The sequence below is a fragment of the Chenopodium album genome, chromosome 7 (assembly GCF_948465745.1).
Source record: "Chenopodium album chromosome 7, dcCheAlbu1.1, whole genome shotgun sequence".
Classification (NCBI taxonomy): domain Eukaryota; kingdom Viridiplantae; phylum Streptophyta; class Magnoliopsida; order Caryophyllales; family Amaranthaceae; genus Chenopodium; species Chenopodium album.
Genome location: NC_137840.1, coordinates 70427877 through 70449415, shown reverse-complemented (window position 1 = coordinate 70449415; position 21539 = coordinate 70427877). Strand labels below are relative to the sequence as shown.

The 21539-nt window shown below is 35.7% G+C and overlaps 1 protein-coding gene and 2 pseudogenes across 6 annotated transcripts; all 3 read left to right on the top strand.

The window, feature by feature from the left end:
* Positions 1–2356: 2356 nt before the first annotated feature.
* On the top strand, positions 2357–12581 carry LOC145638295 (protein DECREASED SIZE EXCLUSION LIMIT 1-like). Of its 6 annotated transcripts, none has more exons than XM_081689258.1 (14): positions 2357–2461; positions 2993–3170; positions 3265–3327; positions 3590–3661; positions 3774–3830; positions 3960–4153; positions 6837–6895; positions 6986–7079; positions 7625–7691; positions 9294–9376; positions 9457–9548; positions 10129–10235; positions 12016–12079; positions 12184–12581. In XM_081689258.1, the coding sequence occupies exons 2-14, from the start codon at positions 3064–3066 to the stop codon at positions 12286–12288; spliced, it is 1164 nt and encodes a 387-aa protein (XP_081545384.1). In that variant the 5' UTR covers positions 2357–2461; positions 2993–3063; the 3' UTR covers positions 12289–12581. The 6 variants fall into 6 exon arrangements, with proteins under 6 accessions (XP_081545384.1, XP_081545386.1, XP_081545387.1 ...); XM_081689260.1 differs by having other exon boundaries at positions 2371–2461; positions 3055–3170; XM_081689261.1 differs by having other exon boundaries at positions 2383–2461; positions 3049–3170.
* A 2344-nt stretch (positions 12582–14925) lies between these two features.
* Positions 14926–16551, top strand: LOC145638294 (aldehyde oxidase GLOX1 pseudogene; annotated as a pseudogene).
* Positions 16552–18943: 2392 nt separating this feature from the next.
* LOC145638293 (aldehyde oxidase GLOX pseudogene) lies at positions 18944–20869 on the top strand (annotated as a pseudogene).
* Positions 20870–21539: the final 670 nt, after the last annotated feature.

Here is a 21539-nt window from a genome sequence, read left to right as displayed (position 1 = left end):
GAAGTTTTGTGGAAGTTGTATGTTACATGATTATCGAGCTTGACATTGCAAATGTATAAAACATGTAATAATTGAAGAAATTTAGTTGATTTATCGTGAATTAAAGTGCTTGTTTGATTTTTTTTTTTTTATATAAAAACAATTGCGTGAAGAAAATGACACCAAGATAGCCACTTTGACAACGTAAAGAAGTATTAGCAAAAGAAACCGAAGATGTTATGTAGGTTGTGTATTGATTATTTCTCGAGATTGTCATTGGAAATTGAACACGTTGGCAATTTGACAAAGTGACAAATATGATGAAATGAATTAGCGCCTTGCCGCCTTGTATGTGGAGAGAATATGGAAGAAACTACCATGTGGCATGCATATCCAAAGAAGTAACAAAGTTGACGAAGTCATTTATTTATAGTTAATATACTTAAATCTTATATAGAAAATGGAGAGAAAATGAGATTTTTGTGTGGGTGAGAGTAAGGGTAAATTGGATATTTCATAGGGCAATATGATGAAATATTAGGTGGTAAATAACAATACAATCAATCAGAGTACAATAATTTGTTTGTCCAACAATAATTATTCTAATAATACAAGATTAATTATTTACTAAATTAAGAACAATTATTGTAGACTTGTAGTACATGTAGTTAATAGGCATCTTTAAGGAATGTTGTAAATCAATTACCAAATTTAAGTGTAAAAATTAATGCTTAAGATTTGAGGCTAATCATAGATTTAAACCTCTATTATTCACCTCATTTTTGCTAAATCAAAATTATTACTTTGTATTTAGGGCCTGTTCACTTCAGCTTAATTTAAGTTTAGTTCAATTCAGTTCCAATCAGTTTAGTTCAGTTCAGCTCCTAATTTCTTTTTTTCATAAAATATTTATTTCAGCTCAGTAAATGTGAACATGCCCTTAGTAACTTACATTATTTTTAGGAAAATTTGTCAAAAAATAATACAACCTTTCAGCGGTCTGCAAAAAACAAGTCAACATTTTGATTATTTCTGAATAATACAACTTTTTGAGGATATCCACATTAAACGAGTTATGACCAGTTAGTGACCTAATTTATAGGTTAACCGAGACACGTGTCATAATCTAAATGGTTTGACAATTTAATTTTTTTTTAAAAAAAATTGATGTGTTTTCAATTTAATTTAATATTATTATTATTATTATTATATTTATTTTATTTATAAAAAAACCACTCACCACCACCACCAGCCAACCCCATTCCCCTTCCCTGGTGACCTGCCAACCTGACCTCTGGCGCCGGCCACACCCAGATCTCCTCCTTCGGCGCCAGTGCCGACCTCCCTCGCAGCATGTCGACGATGTTTCCCCTTCGCTCTTCCCCACAAAGCCACGATCTCCTAAACCCTCCTCCTACACAAAACCACCTAAAACATATCCCATCGAAAAGTCCTAATCGAAAATCCCTAGGATTTCGCTTAAGGTTTTTAGAGGGTAGGGGATAAGTTTCAGGTGGTTTTCGGTGGTTTTTTGGGAGAGGGAGGGTTTTCAATGGTTTTGTAGGGATCACGGAAGAGAGTAGAGAGAACGAGGAATGTGCGAGGATGAGGATCGAAGCCGGTGCCAGGAAGGGAAGATCTAAGCATGGCCAGTGTCGGAGGTTGGGTTGGCAACTTGCCGGGGAAGGGGAAGGAGTGGCTGGTGGTGGAAGAGGTTTTGCTTATTTATTTATTTTAAAATTTTAATTATTTAATTTAAAAATTAATCATAATTAAAGTTTTAATTAAGAGTTAATAAGATTAAAAAAAATTAACTGGTTACTAAAAGTTGCAGGTAAATAATCTTGTTTAAAGCAGATACTCTCAAAAGGTTGTATAATATTTTACAGAAATAATCGAAAGGTTAGGCAATTTTTGAAACATTTTCCTTAGGGGGCGTTTGGTTCGCAAACTGGTATGGGGTTGGAATCAGGAATGAAACCAAAGTGGTATGGGTTTGGAACTTCATTTTTAATACCATATGTTTGGTATGCTTATGGAATGCATTTTTTTTTCCTTTTATTTGATAGCTAAAAGTATGGGAATGAGCAAAACCCACCTCCCTCCCAAGGTTTCTAAACCTCATACCTTAGGGGTTTGAGGTATGATTTTGAAACTCTTAAAATCATAAAACAAACACAAGGTATGAGTTTAAACCATTCTAAACCCATACCTTATACCTTAGTTAATTATGTAAACCAAACGCCCCCCCATTTATATTAAATTAAATTGAAATACGGTTTCGAACTAGCAAGACCCAACTCAAGCACCCGATTTGACAGCCCTCGAGGCCTTGACTAGGAGACCCTAGAAAGTCCAAACCCCAGTACCCGTCAAACATAACTTGGCTAAAGTCTTTCTTTTTGCATTTTTTCTGTTGTCTTTCATAGTCGGTCCTCTCTGTTCAGTGTTAACTCTGATTTCTGGCAAGGCAAAGCACCAGGTACATACCATTTCATTCCTTTTTTTTTTTTTTTTAAAATATTTATTTTTGGGCAATTTCCATTGTTTCTTCTTGGTCAATATGCTCAGCATATATACTGTAGTTATATTTTCTCCCTATTGAATTTTCCGGTATAAAAATAGAATAAAAACTTTGGGAATAAATTGAAAAATCAGCTATTGTTACTAGTTAATTTGGATGTAAAATCTCCGGCAAGCTGCCCAATTTTAATTGGGGTTAGTTTGTTTTCAGTAAAATAAATTAAATTTTCTTGAAATATTCTTAGAAAGAAGGCACTGTTAACCTGATAAAATTATTTAGTATAATGAAATAAAAATTGAATGATTCAAGTGCTTTATGTTGCAAAGATATAATCTTTATATGAAAATGTAATAGGGGCTTAAAAATTATATGGGTGTTAATTTTTATGTCAAATCAAAGATATGATGAATTCTTGCTGTTAGATAATTCCCACCTTTAGAATTGCAGCTTACACCATTTTTTTTGGTGGTAATTGTTGGGAATGCATAGTATACTGCTTGAAGAGTATATTGGGAAAGAAGAGAAGTTTAATTAGGACAATTTAGTTGCAGAACGAAAGAATGAGCCAAAAGAGACCACCCCCTGATCCAATTGCTGTGCTGAGAGGGCACCGTGCGTCGGTTATGGATGTTTGTTTCCATTGGAGTAAACCCTTGCTGTTTTCTGGGTATATAATTTACTCCTTCAGTTATACTATATTGTGTTAGTCATTGGAACTTGAGATGTTATTTTAGTTACAAAATGTTGTGGATGGTTTGCAGTTCTTCGGATGGTGAGTTAAGGATATGGGATACAGCGCAGCATCGGACATTAAACTCTGCGTGGTATTTGTTTCATCTTGGCAATTTACTATGTACAAACGGTTGTATCTTATGTATGTTACAATCATGGTTATTACTTTGCCCATGTGCTTGTTACCTTGTGAGCACATGGGTCAAAAAATGGCCTTGGTCTTTCTACAATGAAGATCATCTTTCATCATTCATGGGAAATCATTCATGCGCCTTGGTTTTGATTGATTTATCGAATTGCTTTTGTACGAAGAAAATGTGAGTTGTACTAGGTGATTTTTTGTTTTTGTTGTAGGATTCACAGTGCAGCTCATGGGATTATGTGTGTTGCTTCCGATCCTTCTATTGGAGGTGACAAAGTTCTTAGGTTATATTATTTCTCTTTTATTTCTGTTTAGAAATTGAATTGGTGCAATTTTTGCGGTGACATTTTGGCTCCTTTTTCTCTCTTAGCTGATTGCTTGGGTTATTCTTTGTAGTCAGGGAAGGGATGGAACAATAAAGTTGTGGGATTTTGAAAATGGAGGACTTTCCAGGTATTTAGACCGTAATTTCCTTCTGCAAACATACTTTGTTGCCAACTTTGTATTTGCCTTGCTATTCAATGTTGTTCGTGTTTGTGTAAGTGGGCTTTTAAGCTTCTGATGTTAGATTCTTTTTAATAGAACACCCTCGGTCACTATCAGCACAAATTCTTACCATTTTTGCAAGCTATCATTGGTGGGAAAGCCCGCTGTGAAGTTGAAGCCTACCGAAGCATCCATTAAGGAGCAGGATGTGGATTGTAGTGGGGATTTGGATGCAAACTTATTGCGTGATTCTACTAAGAAGACAGTAGAAAATCAACCAGAACATTCAGGTGAGCTTAGCAATCTGCCGTTTTATCATTTGAAAGTCCAAAATTTTCCCTTTTCCCAGCAACAAAATTTTTATCTTTGCAGATGCAGATCATAGGTTTTTGTCTTTAAATCTTAATTTTTCTTATTTCATATTGTATAAGATGCTGGTTTTGTCATTAGTTGACGAAACGTTGCTTCTTTTCGAAGCATTTGTGCAATTGTGCCTGTTAGATTTACTTTATGGTGTAACTTTATGAATACTTAGAATAGATTGTTTTATCTCTGTATTAGGAAGCCAATAAAGGAGGCATTTTTTATTATTCAATCCAGCTAGGAATTAGTTTGCTTGTTTGTTTGGCATTTTTTTTTTTTTTTCCCTTTCTCTAATGGTGATATGTTGATGCCCTCAGGCTACTAGTAGTAACAGGCTGGGAAGTGGACCTTCTTACCCTCATAAAGAAAAAAGTGGATAAGATTAATGATCATCCTCTTTGCTTTCTTGTGACATCTTAATTTTAACTTTGGCTAAAGCATTCCATCTAAATGAAGAATCTGTAGCTAATTTACCTTGTTAGGAATGATGCCAGTTAGTTTACCTATGAAAGACCAGTGCCATTGTCGGGTTAGCTTTGGTTCTAATGATTGTCACCCTAAATCCAAGCTTATTAAGTCTATCTAGGACTTGTCTTCTTGCATCATAATAAACAATTTGAAGGTTGAAAGTGAACTGCTGAATCTTTCTCACTTTTTTTCATTGAACTACTTACAAATTAATGCTTCCTCGGTAGTAACTTGTAGGTTAGGATTATTATTGCCTCTTTTACCAGTACCTTATGTGAAACTTATTTCAATACCATCTTTAGTATCAATCTACTATCGACAATGTCATATGGTTGTGTCCAATTACTTTTCTGTGTCATTTTTGACATCTATTCTCATGATAAAGCTCATCAGTCATCAACATATGCATATATGACCTGTATGTTTTCAAACTTGTCATTCATTGTCTTGCTGCATATACATATTATACATGTCTAGTAACTCATATTTTAGGGGGTTTTGATTACCGGAAGAACCTCAGATGTAGTGGGCTATCATTTACTCGGGGAAACCTTCCATTCTATTGTTAAAGTGGTATAGGTTAGACATATGCTGTTGTGCCATGCTTTATTTTTATTCTTCTAGACTAGATATCTCTGCGTATGTAGTAATTCTTGTAACTTTTGAAATTCTGGCTCTAAAGCCTTTTCTAGTTCCACCCAAAGGCAACACCGTGAGCTCTTTTTACTTACGGCTTGAGAGGGGGGGGGGGGGGGGGTACGGAATTTGGAATTTGCAGACCGATTTTGAATTTGGTTTGAATAAAATTGCATTTCCTGAAGCACCATTTTAAAAACACTGCATTCTTAATTTATTATTGGCAATCGTGGTAAGTGTCTTGGCTTGTCTTAGGGCCAAAGAGAAGGCCAAGACAAGGTAACAAGGCCAAGGCAAGACAATGGATGAATGGAAGGCATCTTAAGATATGATGATTAAGGGTGGGCTAAGGCATGAAAAAGTTGGTTCCGGGCACCAAATAGAACTCCCAGAAGCACCTCAATGCAAAATCTGGTCGGGCTAAAAAATGTTCCCTGGAAACCAAATTTGAAGGCTATAAAGACAGTAAATCGGGCCAATTTTGGAGGTTTTAATACTTAATGTCGAAAACTCACGGAATCGTAAGGGATGCATCCCAGGGTCATATTATGTTGTTTTGAATCATATATGAACATTAGTCGGTTACGTAAAGGCCTGTGGTGGGCCTATAGCCAATAGAAGGAAGTGTATACAAAAACAACTATATTGACTGTTTAAAGGCAAATTTGACAACGCCGATCACTCTAATGGCCTTCCGGAGTGTTGTGGGGCCCATGGGAAGAACCTCGACCAAATTTCTTTCCGGGTGCGAAAAAGTTCAATGTTATCCAAAACTGAAGGTTATAATCCATGCTTTTTGATTGATTTTGGGGGTTTCGAGACTTGGTGCCGAAAAATCTCGAGTTGTAGGGAATGTATCCTATGGTCATATAATGTTATTTGGAACCATATATGACCACTAGTCGATCATGAGAAGGCTTGTGGTGACCTTAAGTCAAGTAAGGGAGGTGTGTACAAAAATGGCTAAAATTACTGATTAAAGGCAAATTGGATGTCGTGGGGTGTCGTGGGGTCTATGGGAAGAACCCCGACTAATTTTCTAGTCATGTCCAAAAGTGAAGGCTATTAGAGGTTATCGCTAAATTGCGGGAATGTAAGGGATGCATATCGGGGTCGTATAATATTGTTTGGAATCATACATGACCGCTAATTGGTCGTATAAAATCTCGCTCGGTAATCTGTCGTTTGAGCTTATTGAGAGTTGTAGGCCAGATTCTACTTTTTATCATTGTCGATTCTGTTAATTATTTTCCACCAATCAAGCACTTAAACTAGAGTTTTAAAATGGAGGTAGTTGTGTATCTATCTTCTGCCAACTACTCCATGTGTTTTATATGCCCCCCCCCCCCCCCCCCCCCCCCCTCTCTCCAAGAGTGTAATGGCTATGAATGGATGGATATCCTGTAATTTGTGGTCAAATTGTTTCTTAAATCGCAGTTACTTATTCTAAATTTTCTGCTGTATATATGTGTGAGGCAAGATTAATCGTTTGTTTTCTATCTCTAGATGATATGCAGATTGAAGGACCAAAATACGTTGCAGTTGCAGGAGAACAACCCTCTCAGGTTGATGACTATTTTGCTTTTATATTTTATTTCTTCTTTTATTATATGAATTATGTTATTTACAACATCGATGCCAATAATATGAAAAAGGTTGAGATTTGGGATCTCAATACTGCAGAAAGGTGTATGAGACTTCCTCAAAGTTTTTCAAATGGAGTTGGGAGTGATTCTGAAAAAAAGAGAGGTATGTTATATCATCATTTTACTCAATATTCTATCTTGGTTCAGAATTTTCCTTGGTCAGTTATGTAGCAAACAGGACCTGGGCATAATAGAAAACTGAGAATAAAAAGGAATGGTTGATGCTAAAGATATTGTGATTTCCTTCTGTAAAAGCTTCCATAAGGAGTTAGTAAAAGTGATGTTAAGCTGCTGAATCTGAACCCTTCTTTTCCTGTAGAGTTATATTTTTCACCATTTTCGTTTGTTTCTTGCCTTCATTTGTTTTCTTCTTTAATTTAAGATCACAGCAGAATCTGTTTGATTTAATGTTATAGTGAATGAAGTTTATGCATGCAAGCCCTTCTCCTGTACTTGGAATCCCATCTTATGTCCCAACACACAGGGGTTACACTTAAGCATAAGATGAGGGCTGAGGCCTTCAAGATTTTCTTCATTTCTTTGCTATAGCCTCAGCAGCAATCTGAGTATACATGCTTTTGGTCTTGTTTGGGGAATAACTTGTGTTTTCCAGATTAACGTTGTAATGCAACTGAATATTTCCTGCAGGAATGTGCATGGCCGTTCAAGCGTTTATACCATCTAAATTCCAAGGGTCCTTACATGTCTTGGCTGGGTATGCTGTTCGAAAGTTTTTATTACTGCTCTCTTTTGATTTATTATAGGTTCTGATAAATGGAAATCCTGCCATGATATTCTTGTTGTTTTTTCCACACCATTTCCTCCCATTATACTAGTAATGTTTTCAGGGCATATTAAATTCTTCTTATAAGGCAATTTTTTTTTACTATGGGTTTCCCTTCCAAAGAGGTTTCAGCTTCTTATATTCCCCTTTTTTTTTTTTTTTTTTTTTTTGGGGGGGGGGGGGGGGGGGGGGTTGGTTTGTTAATTAAGTGGTTTGCAGGTGCTTTATGTCATTCCTCAGATGTTTGTATATTTACTAATTCGATTGTTAATGATACATACAATTAATTTTTTGAGTGGGTTAAATCTAATATGGACCTGCAGAATTCTTGAATTTGCTAAAACCCTGCTCCTCTTTGGTGTCAGCTGAATTGTGCCAACGAGTGGAGTTTTAGTCTGAAATGGCATTAATCTTAGGGAACTTTTGGTTCACTAGGAGGAAAGGAATAACCCCCATACTCTTTAACACTGCCATTTCAGTTCACTCATCCTAAAAAAATATTTTCACTCCTTTTCTGTCCCTTCTGTATCCTGTCAATACTGCCACCACTTCTCAACTTTTCCACCATCTTCTTCCTTCTGCCAACTCACCATCATCATCCCCATCTTTCACTAGATGCTCATTCACTTGTAAAATTGTCTTCTCTGGTGGCTCATTTATCCTTCAACTTGTTGATCCTGCCCTTTGATGGTCGAATTGAACCACTAATAATCCTGATGCGGAATTTTTCTGTTCAACTTCGACCACAGGTTAAGCTGTCCACCCATCAGTTTCTCTCATCCCTATGCCATTAATTTGAGTTGATGAGAGACAATTGACTTTGCTAAGCCTTTTGGATCAATCTTCTTTCTAATATTGATCTCAAGTTCTCAACAAGTCAGTTTTGCACCCCCCCCCCCCCCAACCACCAATATCTGATTTAGTGATGATACAATGTAGATGTTGTGACAACTGGGACTCGGGTTGGAGAGTGGGGCAGGCAGGGTTGAAGTATCATGGTTTGGGCTGAGCGAAGGGGGTTGGAAATGTGATTATGGATGTCAAAGGAGGATTCGATGGTTGTTATGGTACATAGTTAAAATTCAATTTTTTCTTAATGAGTCTTGATTCTCCGGGAAATAGATTTTGAAACCCTGTGTGAGGGCCAGGGAGGGGGGGGGGTATCTGGAATTATTATAAAAGACATTGGGGTGTTTTCAACATAGAATATGGGTAAAAGCATTAAATATGATCAAATATAACAAAACAAGGGCACTTATTCCCTATCAATCAATCAAAACCTTAATCCCATAAGTGGGGCCACTTATTCCCTATATTTTACTTATTTTCTGGATATGCTTATGTTCTAAGTGCTGGATGAGCTTGTTTTGATGACTTCAGAGTAGCTGGGAAATTGACATCAATGGATTTCTGTTAAGGATTTAAACTTAAGAAGTTACTGATTGATGGAGTTTTTTTTTTTTTTTTTCCCCCCTCTTGTAATTCAACCTTTTATTGTACTTATACTAATATCTTATAACTTGCATACAACAGTTATGAGGACGGGACTATGGCATGGTGGGATATGAGGAACACCTCAAAACCATTGACTTCTGTAAAGTACTATTCAGAACCAGGTTTTGCTGCCCTCTTCCTGACATGGAGATTTTGTAATTTTCCATGAATAGGTGTGATTTGTGTCAATTCTTGCATGCAGTTATTAGCTTGGCAGTTGATCAATCATGCCAAGGAGGTGTTGCTGGCGCTGCAGATGACAAGATTCTTCTATTTAATTTAGATTACGATATGGTAATTTCCTTTATTCTGTACACGGTTTATGTTCTATTGAAGGCTACAGTCATGTATAATTGTCATGTGCCTCATATTTCAAAGAGCATATTGTTTTACTTGGCCTAGACATAAGAATGGAGTCATGTTATTGATCAATACAATAGACAAGTTAACCCTTTTTTATAGATTGTTACAACGTCAACAGACTATGATATGGGGCTGAATTTGATTAGATCCAGATGTATGCAAGATTACTAGTGCATACAAAAGGATGTTTGCTCTAAAGATCTCTAACGTTAAAATTCCAGTGTCATAAGTATATTCTTGTAACAATTTGCTGCTTCTAGTTAATTGTATCTTTATGATGTTTTATCAGTTTGGCAGCGTTCATTTCTTGATAGTTTCTACTACTACGTATTATTTACTTTTATGAGAAGATGATATATCATATGGAGTATTAATTTTTTTTCTGTATGTAAAGGGAACTTAGTATCCCTTGCTGCTGCTAATTTGTCTGACGATGTTTCTTTCAATAATTGTTGTCGAATTCTTTGTTGAAAATTGAGATTTAGATGATGTCGTTGTCTACTCTATCTAGGGTACTTGTGTGGTTAGGAAAGAAATTAGCTTGGAGCGACCTGGAATAGCAGGCACTTCAATTCGTCCAGATGGTAAAATTGCTGCTACTGCTGGATGGGACCGCAGGTTGGTTGTTTTCAATTTCTTTTTAATCTGCTTGAAACCTATGCGAGTGCTTTTCTAATTTCTATTTTAATGTTGAATCTTGTCAGTATCTTTCCCTGTTATTGGATCTCTTGGTTATAAATACATTTACCTTTACTTTTGATAATCTAATCATTACTTAAGTCATCTTGCTTCTGTTTTGGTGACAACTTGTTACCTATACCGATTGAGCAACTCATTAACTTTACAACGCAACCTGTTTCACCAATCTTCACTTTTACACTACACAGGCACGCCGCTCACAGCTGCATTGCATCTTATAAGCAGACAGACTTCTTAAATGACTAATTACCATTCAATCCAAACCATTGAGTTAACTCATAGTTATGATGCATTGCCCTAGTTAGACAAGAATAGAACTTCCCAGGTATCACCTGTTTCTCACTGCCAAATGTAACCTGAATTTTGTCCTTCCCAAATTTGAATAGAACAAACATCAAGCATGGTCAAACAAAATGGTATATATTAGCTTAAAATTTCCTTAAAATGACAATTAAATCCTTCTTTTGCTTTGCCAAGTTGTATTTAGAATGCCCAACACCACCACAAAATATGTATTTGGTTTTAGGTGGAATTTGGGTAAGCTGAGATGTGTGCTATTTTTCCCTAATCAAGTTTTCTGATTCTTCAGTATACTTGTATGATATTCATTATTGAGAATTTGAGATGAAGGCCCTCTAGGTCACTGCTATCAACCTTTATGGCATTGCCATCTGCTCTTTAATGATAAACCAGCAGTTGAGCAGTGTCAATTGTAAAGTCTATTTATGTGGCAACATTTCTTACAATTTATTGCAAAGGGTGTTGGTACCATTGCCGACGTCTGAAGCATTTGGAGCAATGGAGTTTGTTGCTTTAGTGAAAAGAGCTATTTTGTAGGAGTAAAAAGGTCTAATATGGGAAGTTGACTTCTATTGAACCATAACGTGCAATAGGTGAGGCTTCAATGTTCAAGCATGTCTATTGGAGGTGTTGGTACGGTTGTCCTTGTGAAGCAACAGTTATAGATGGGTTTGTAAGATAAATATTGTGGGAAAGGTGATAAGCCACTAGGCACATGGTTCATATAAAGCTCATTTAGGGCTTGGACCTTTAATTTGGAATTTATGGCACTCTTCCTTGCTCACACTTATACCTTGTGCTACTGCTTGTAAATGCCTTGATTTCTTCTACCGACTATACTATATTACTACCACCCCCTTCTCATAATGCTTTACTATGAGTAAAGGTTATATCAATACGAGCTGAGCTCAAGTGTATTAATCTTTTGACATTCCAGACTTGGTTAGTAACTCAGCTTGACCTTGAGTAACTCGAGCTTTCATTACAATCTCCAACTAAGAAGATACATTCCTAAAATATTCCTATTTCCAAATTTTGCTGACCTCTGAGATCCTCACAAGTATTTGTTAAAATTTATCTCTTAAAATATTCCTGTTTCTAGAATTTCGCTAACCATTTGAGATCCTCATAAGTATTTGTTAAAATCTACTAAGCCTGCTTCTTTGACTCCAGCCTAGCTCTCTTTGGTCTCAATCCCATCTTTATCAATGTCAGGTTCAAGTAGCTTTGGAGTAGGCTAGACCGTTAAACTGATTGTTAGTGGTTTAAAAACAGTAATTCTATCAGTTTGTATAGTTTTTCTATCAGTTTTTTTTATCTATGATTTCTTGCTTGGAATCAACATTTTGTGAAGTTATATCTTACATGTGATCCTCTTTGTTTATTGACAATGTGACAGAGTCAGGATATACAACTATCGGAAAGGAAATGCTCTTGCTATACTCAAGTATCACAGTGCATTGGTATCTCTTTTGCTTGCTGTTAAAAAATTGCTTGGATTAAGTTTGTCACTGTTAGTTTGGTATGTCTTTGTTTATCCTAAAACTTGCTCTTCTTCTTGTTGCAGTGCAATGCAGTCTCATTCTCCAGGGACTCTAAGCTGCTCGCATCTTCATCAGAAGATACAACAGTTGCTCTATGGGAGCTTTATCCACCTCGAAACACTGACTGATTCGAAGTAGTGATCTTCTAATCAAGTCCGATCTCCAAGGTGTTCTCTTTGTTATAACGAATGTCTTATAATAGGTGATTTAAGTACTACAGACTAGAGTTGCTCATGATGAGTTGTTTTTGTTTATAAATTAGTTACCCTGCATTTTGAAATTATGTTTTTTTTTTTTTCATGATAACTAATTTACTCTTGTGTAAATGTGAGAAGAGGGATAATTTAGAAGAAAATTACAAAATAATACTTTTCAAAAATGCATAAAAGGAAAAAGAATCTCCTTTTTACCAGTTATTCTATATCTTTTTACAAAAGGAATAAATTTGAAAAAAATAAAAAAGAAGCCAGACCATGAAAGGTAAACAGATGAGCATGTGCAAAGAAATTCACTCAGATGATACACATTATACACTACTTATTGCAGCTGAAAAGATGTTAGCATCTAACATCTTTTTGATTTAAAGTTAAGATTTCTCATTGAAATATTCAGTTATCACCCATGAACATATTCTTCAGATCGCGCTCTAATCTGGCAACTCTTTCCTTAGCTGCCTCACCATTGCTTTGCCCGACATCACCACATTCAACTGCGCATGGCTGGTAACTTCATTGGCACATCTCACAACTACGAGGGGTGTTTCTAGATTGTTATCGACAACATTAAGCTAGCTAGGGTACATGCATACTATAGCATCCTTGCATATTTTCTCAAAGTTCTGCAGTATACGCGTTACTTGGAGTTCTTGATAAGGTATGAACGTGCACATTTAGCTCCTTGCTACCATTTCAGATTCATTCTAGATTGAACATACAGAAACAATTATATTTTCCAAGAGCTGATCATGGTTACAACACTCCGGTTTATGGGTTCACCTAAAACTACATGTTACATTTTACATTCTTGATAATCATTCACTCGAATATATAACATGAAATTAAGGGTCTGTTCACATTTACTGAGCTGAACTGAATTGAATTGATTGTAGCTGAACTGAACTGCCTGTTCTCATTGATTGAAATGAGCTGAATTGAACTGAACTGAAATGAATATTTTATGAGAGAAGGAAATTAGGAGCTGAACTGAACTGAACTTATTAGAGCTGAAATGATCTGAAAATAATTTGATGAGAACAGACTCATAAAGCCGAAATGAATATTTTATGTGAGAAGGAAATTAAGGGTCTGTTCACATTTACTTAATTTCATTTCACCAGATCAGTTCAGTTCCAATCAGTTCAGTTCAGCTCCTAATTTCCCTCTCTCATAAAATATTCATTTCAACTCAGTTCAGTTCAGTTCAGTTCAACTTCAATCAATTCAGTTCAGTAAATGTGAACAGGCCCTTAGAGCTGAACTGAACTGAAATTAAGTTGACGTGTACAGACTTTAAGAGGACTCATCCTTGGTCTAGAGGGAAAAAAAACACACACACATCCACGTGTAAAGACCGTAAAGGGTGAAATTTTTTAATTAATTAAGCACAACTCACATTAAAAATCGAAAATCTTTTATAAAGATCTGCATGGCATATTAGCATGAGCGTTGGAATTTTTGCATGGCATGACAGTTGGACATAACTGAATTATTGATATGTTGTAGATAAAATTATACTAATGCTACGTAGTATTAGTAACAACTTTAACATTATTACATATACATTTAATCTGTATTTGAGGTGTTTATTAGCAGTTGGAATGTCAAACATTGACTAAATATTTGAATAATGTCAGTAAACCGTAAACATAGGAATGCAATTAATTGTTACTGATGATTGAATTATTGTCAAACCAAATAAAATTAAAAAACTATGTATGTGCATAATATTATTCTTCGCATTTTTGTATTTCGTGTATATATAAATAAGAGTAATGAGACCTGGAGATAACAACATATAATGATTGATTGAAATAATAGTTCATAAAACATTACATACTACTATTATAATCTAATTAAGTACAATGTATGAAAATTAGAGTCGGTAAATAGTCATGTAACTCATGTTTGATTGAATTGAATTGGTTTTGTGTTGGTGTCGACTATACACGAGTCATTTAAATTATATTTCATAAACCCATCGTAGGCTAATAACCTTTTTTAAATTCAAAAAAGAAAGGGTCATGACAATGACTAACCAATCTCATCTTCCTCGAACTCGAGCTAGTCACTATCCATATCAATCTAATGCCTATTCGTAAACCAATTTATTATCATGTTTACATGATTACAGTTATTATGAAATAAACATTCAAACATCCAAAAGTTAAGTATAATTAATTAATAAAATCATAGCAAAATGAACTGTAATCAAATGTTGATGCTCCTTAGAAAATCCCATAATTATAGGGACTCGGATTCTATGTATGGGCTACTACTCGTAACTAATTAAACTATTTATTCATATAGTATTATATGAGGAACATGGTTCAATGAATTAAAAAATAATATGGTTCATTCTATCACTAACTACTTACATTCCTCCCCAAATTTGTTCTCTTACATAAGCTTGCTTTCTTACATGCATGTTTGTGTATATATATCCCACAAATTGTCTTTCCCATTTCACCATCAAGAAATTCAAAAACCTCACCCCACATTTATTTTTGAACTCGTTCTGTATTATATTAAATTATCTTATTTCGTGTCATGTCACATCTTCTCTTCTTATTTTCTCTCTTTATCCTTCTCCCCCGCAGTATAATTGCTGCAGGGGGAGGCCGATGGCAACTCTTACAAAAAAGCATTGGCATTTCGGCCATGCATATGCAACTCCTAAACGATGACCGTGTCATAATTTATGATAGAACTGACTTCGGCCCTTCAAACCTCACCCTTGCCAACGGCAAATGCTTCAAAAAAGATTGCACAGCCCACTCGGCAATATACAACTCTATATCCAACACGTTTCGGCCCCTCACGGTGTTAACCAACAATTGGTGCTCCTCCGGCGCCACCCTCCCCAACGGCACACTCGTACAGAGTGGTGGGTACAGAGATGGGGAACGCGTGGTTAGAACATTCCAACCGTCTTGCAAAACATGTGATTGGGTTGAAATCCCTAAACAATTGTTGCAAAGTCGATGGTATGCTACTAACCACGCATTGCCTGATGGAAGGATGATAATTGTGGGTGGTACGAAAGCCTTTAACTACGAATTCTACCCTAAAACACCATCCTCTAAACTCTTTACGATGCCCTTTTTAAAGGACACTACTGATCCTAAAGCCGAAAACAATTTGTACCCTTTCGTGTTCCTTCATGTAGATGGGAATTTGTTTATCTTTGCTAATAATCGAGCCATTTTATTCGATTATACTAAAAACGAAGTTGTACGAACGTACCCTACTATCCCGGGGGGTGACCCTCGGAGTTACCCTAGTACGGGTTCAGCCGTTCTCTTGCCTATAAAGAATATAGAAATGGGTTCGGATAAAATCGAAGCAGAAGTGTTGATATGCGGAGGTGCACCCGCGGGGTCATACTTAAAAGCATTAAACTCGCACAAGTTTTTGCCAGCTCTAAACACGTGTGCACGTATGAGGTTTACTGATCCTAACCCTACTTGGACTATTGAAACTATGCCAATGGCTCGAGTCATGAGTGACATGGTGGTCCTTCCCAATGGCGATGTTTTAATAATTAATGGTGCTGGGAAAGGTAGTGCAGGATGGGAGTTAGGACGCGAACCAGTCCTAACTCCCATGATCTACCACCCAAATGAAGCCCCCGGATCAAGGTTCGAGTTACAAAATCCAGCTACAATCCCTAGGATGTATCATTCGTGTGCAATTTTGTTACGTGATGGACGTGTTTTAGTAGGGGGAAGTAACCCTCATGCTTACTACAACTTCACCAATGTGCTCTTCCCTACCGAACTTAGCCTAGAGACATTTTCGCCACCATACTTGGATTCGTCGAAAACACGGCTTAGACCCGTTATAACCACAAAAAACATAGGTGGTAAGATCAAGTACAGGAAAAATTTTACAATCAAATTTTCGGTTAAAGGGTTGATTAAGCCGGATTCAATTAAGGTTACCATGCTTAGACCACCCTTTAACACACATTCATTTTCTATGAGCCAAAGAATGTTAGTTTTGACCAAAAAAGGGCCAATTATGCCTATTGGTTTGGGCCAATATAAGGTCAAGATTGTGACACCTAGGTCCACTAACATAGCACCCCCTGGTTTTTACATGATATTTGTGGTGCACCAAAATATTCCTAGTAAAGGAATTTGGGTTCAACTTACATGATTTTTTTTCTTTTTTTTTTTTTTTTTTTTTTTTTATAATATTCAAATAATTGTTGATTAATTTCATTTTGCAATCAATCTTGGTTAATTTTTTAAATTAATCACATGTACTTCCTTTGATTCAAATTAAATAACAAATTATCTTATTTTCTTTTTAAATTTATTCACTACATATGTTGGGTGTCCTGTATTTTCAATGTACACTTTGATTACTATTATTCCTGTAAATGCATATTATTCTATCTATAATACCAAAGCAAGAGTGTTTAAACACCAGTCTGTAAATGAAAATGAGCCTATAAAAAATATTTTCTTTTGAAAAAAGTATTCTGTTCTGAGATGGGAAAACTTTTAGATTATGATGATTTATTCCCGAGAGATGGATTATTAAATTTGAGTACCTTTCTTTCTTAAAAATTACGGAGTAAATAAATAATTCTAGTGCCAAACATTAGACTAACGTGAACAAAATATTATATACTCTGTATTTAATGTTTGAATTTATTTCACATGGGTAGAATTTGGTTGATTTTTTATATTTTTTTACTGTATTATTTTTATTGTTTAAATTCTACTTCGTCGTACCATTTATCTTTATAAATTATTGGGCCTCTGAAGTTTATCTTACATTCAACTTGTTAAAGCTAAAAGGCAATAGTGAAGAGGTTGCATGGCCTTTCTGATTAATTAGTGGACCTAATACAGTACAACTTGCTATAGGGATAGGACTAGGTAAACTGGTAAAGTTGACCATCAAAAATAATTTTTTGTCAAGTGTTTTGCACCTTTATTTATTTATTTTTTTACGAAGTTTTGTACCAAATTGGTTATACTGGTGCGTTGTTTTTTAAATTTTATATAAATGGAACAAAAATAGATATGGAGTATAAATAACTAATACCTCTAAATTCTCCATATGATATCATGATGAAAAGGAGGATTATGTGGCTTAATTTCAATTTGAAAATTAGATATCCCTAATACATACCAAGTACAAGGGAGACTATTAACATAAAATAAGTAGGAAATTGATTACTCCCTCTATATTTGGGTAAGTGCATTAGCACACATGCATGTTAATGCCATATGTCTAATATATAATAGTATAAAATCAAGTTAAACAGTGGCGAATTTTGGCCAAAAATATTAAAGGGGCGGGAATTTAAATATTTTACTTCTTGCTCAAAACTAATTACTATGCCCTAATATTTTATAAGTATATATAGATTATTTAAGTTCAATAACTAATTAATTACAATAATTTACGAGAGGCTTGGCTCCGAATGGCCCCAGTGGAAGGTCCCCCTCTGATTGTAAAAGTCAAACTAATGTACTTTTTCATATACGGAGGAGTATTCCATAATTTGCAATCTTGATGCGGGAAAATGCGCATACAGATTAGAACATAATTCGAGTCAAAATAAATAAATAAATAAATAAATAAATAAATAAATAAACGTTTTTCATGTCAACCTAGCTTCGCATTTATATATATACATAGTGCCATATCGTATAGCATAATGTAATTAATAGGACTATGCTATATATCAATATGTTATTAATAGCTTTGTCCCCCAAATGATAAATTTAGTAAAACAAATAATATTAAATCATATCTTCTTTTTGTTCCTTTTAGTCATACAATGTTTACCACTTATACATAAATTGAGTCAAAGTGAAAGAAAAAACTTTATTTAGTGGTCAATATAGAGGCTTAATTAGAGCACTTCTTCATTTATTTACTTTGAATCAAATAAATTAACTTTAGGTACTTAGTTGGAAGATTAAAGGCTCTGGTTGTACATGCGCTAGCTGCTCATCTATCTCTCTTCTGGAAAGCTTGCAAAAGTTGATCTGAAATTTTAAGTAGTGATTTATGCTAAAAGGTTTGTAAAAACGCGTACCATATATAGTAAGGTATACTTGGATGCATAATAAAGTATGAAAGAATAAACGACGCACATTATTATGAGTTTATGACATACAAAGTAGTTCGATATACAAGACCCTTACTGATCTTATATTAAATTGAAATAAATTTTAAACATATACAACATCACGCTATCTGCAATAGTATGTGTCCAATATAACATTTCTTTATCAAGTTATTATTGTAAGCAATAAAATTATAAAAAAATTCTTCAAAAAGTTAGTAGAAGAAAGAGGACCCTCACTTTGCATGATGCAATTTGTAAGGGACAAGACTCAATGAGCTAATAATATGTGCTCTCACTCCCTACCTATAAGGCTACAATAATTCCCACTAAAATCACTGTCTGTTTTTGCCTTCCAACATGTATTTCGTATATATATCTCTATGTAATACAACCAACTAAATATATAAAAAAATATATATATAAAAGCAAGACTACCATGGTTATGTACACATTTATTTCTCCTATATAAATTCTTCCTTTAACCAAACACCAACCAAAACAACCAAAAAAAACTCAATTACTTACTTTGACACTCAATTTTTGGTATCCCATTCCATGTCACATATCCTTCTCTTATTTACAATCCTCGTCCTATCCCCCCCTAGTACATTTGCTACGGGGGGTGGTCGATGGCAGCTCCTACAAAATAGTATCGGCATTTCTGCCATGCACATGCAACTCTTAAACGATGATCGTGTTATCATCTTTGATAGGACCGACTTTGGTGAGTCAAGACTCTCCCTACCCAATGGCCATTGTCGTAGGGATTCCAACGACGAGGCCTTACAAGTTGATTGTACGGCTCACTCCGTAGAGTACGACTCTATTTCCAACACCTTCCGTCCCCTCACCGTGTTAACCGACACGTGGTGTTCCTCCGGTGCCACCCTACCCAACGGTACCCTAATCCAAACCGGCGGTTTCAACGATGGAGAACGCGTCGTTAGATATTTCCAACCGTCTTGTAGCGGTTGCGATTGGGTGGAGCACCCTAACGAGTTGTTGGAACGTCGGTGGTACGCCACTAACCACATCTTGCCTGATGGTCGGTCCATCATAATAGGTGGACGTAGGGCTTTTAACTATGAATTTTATCCAAAAACAAAGCTTTATAATTTGCCGTTTTTGTCACAAACGCATGATCATCAAGTAGAGAACAACTTGTACCCTTTTGTGTTTCTTCACGTGGATGGGAATTTGTTTATTTTTGCTAATAATAAGGCCATTTTGTTTGACTATACTAGAAATGTGGTTGTGCGGACCTACCCGACTATACCGGGTGGCGAACCACGGAACTATCCGAGCACCGGATCCGCGGTTCTTTTACCCATGAAGGATTTGGAGCTTGGATCGAATGTTGAAATGGAGGTGTTAATATGTGGAGGTGCTCCGCCCGGGTCATACTTGAAGGCACTTAATACGGGTCAGTTTTTAACAGCTCTAAATACGTGTGCTCGAATGAAGATTACTGATCAAAATCCCACTTGGGCCATCGAGACTATGCCAATGCCTCGATGTATGGGTGATATGTTGATTCTGCCCCATGGGGAAGTCCTATTAATTAACGGGGTGGGGTCAGGTACCGCCGGGTGGGAACTGGGTCGGGACCCAGTTCTCAGCCCGGTGCTCTACCACCCAACTAATGCCCAAGGGTCTAGATTCACAGTCCAAAAATCGACCCAGATCCCAAGGATGTACCACTCGAGCGCGATTTTACTACGAGACGGACGGGTTGTAGTAGGTGGGAGTAACCCTCATAGAACCTACAACTTCACAAATGTGCTCTACCCTACCGAACTTAGCTTAGAAGCATTTTCTCCTTCATACTTGCATCCGAGCAATGCCGATCATCGCCCCACTATCACTAACCCGCTTTCGGGCCATAAGATCGAATATGGAAATAATCTCAAGGTAAAGTTCATGGTTAAGGGTTTGTTTAACCAAGATTCAATTAAAATCACCATGCTAAGACCACCCTTTAACACACACTCATTCTCAATGAGCCAAAGATTGTTGGTTCTAACCAATGTAAAACCCGTAAAGCAAACGGGCTCGGGTCAATTCAAAATCGAGGTAATAACACCCGGATCCGCTAATATTGCCCCACCCGGATATTATATGTTGTTTGTAGTACACCAAAATGTTCCTAGTAAAGGGATTTGGCTTCAAATTACGTGATTTTCACTTGTAAATTGTACGTACTAAAACTAGTTTGTACAACTCAATTGATGAATAATTTTTTTTTACAAATACAAACAGAAAACCAAGAAAGAGGATGTCAATTTGTCATTTCAATCTCTTTAATAAACGTTGGTGTAGAATTTAATTTATAGGTAAGGTGTTGTACAAATTAAATATGTGGTCCGACCTATAACAAAGTTATAGCTGTAAATAATTTCAAAGTAATTTTATTTTGTTTTGAGGAAAAATAATGTTGAAACATTGGAAATTTATACTGTAGCAGCCATGAATGGAGTGGACGGTGTAGTGGACCTCCATATATAGCCTCCTTAGTCCTAAAGAATTCAATGTTATGTACTCGATCCGTAGTTATTTATCATGAAGATTTTTTGCACTAAATTTTATGTATCCGCCATTGTTACTTTAATTTATTTGTTATAGTAGCCTAGTAGGTACAAGAAAGATCAATGAACAACACATAAAGATACACAAATTGATTTACGTGGTTCACTATTATTGTTTCAATATACTTCGTATTAATTACATCCATGGGCAATTGGGCATATCAACGAAAATTTTATTGATCGTAACATCTTGTATAGTGCCTCATATTGTGCCAAGTCAAATTTGAGCCAATTATTTTGATTTTTGAAACAAAGAAAATTAGAAAAAACTTTTACTCGTATTACTCGTATGTTCTGACTACTTATGCGACCTGCTCCTATCCTTAAAAGCGATTTTAGTGCATGTTTGTACAAAGTAGTCCAATTGGCAATTCCACTTTGATTTTTCCTAAATTAATTTGATTATCCAAATCAAATACGCACTAATATAATGCATACTCTGTATGTTAGAGTTACCTGCCATACAAATATGTCTTCTTTTT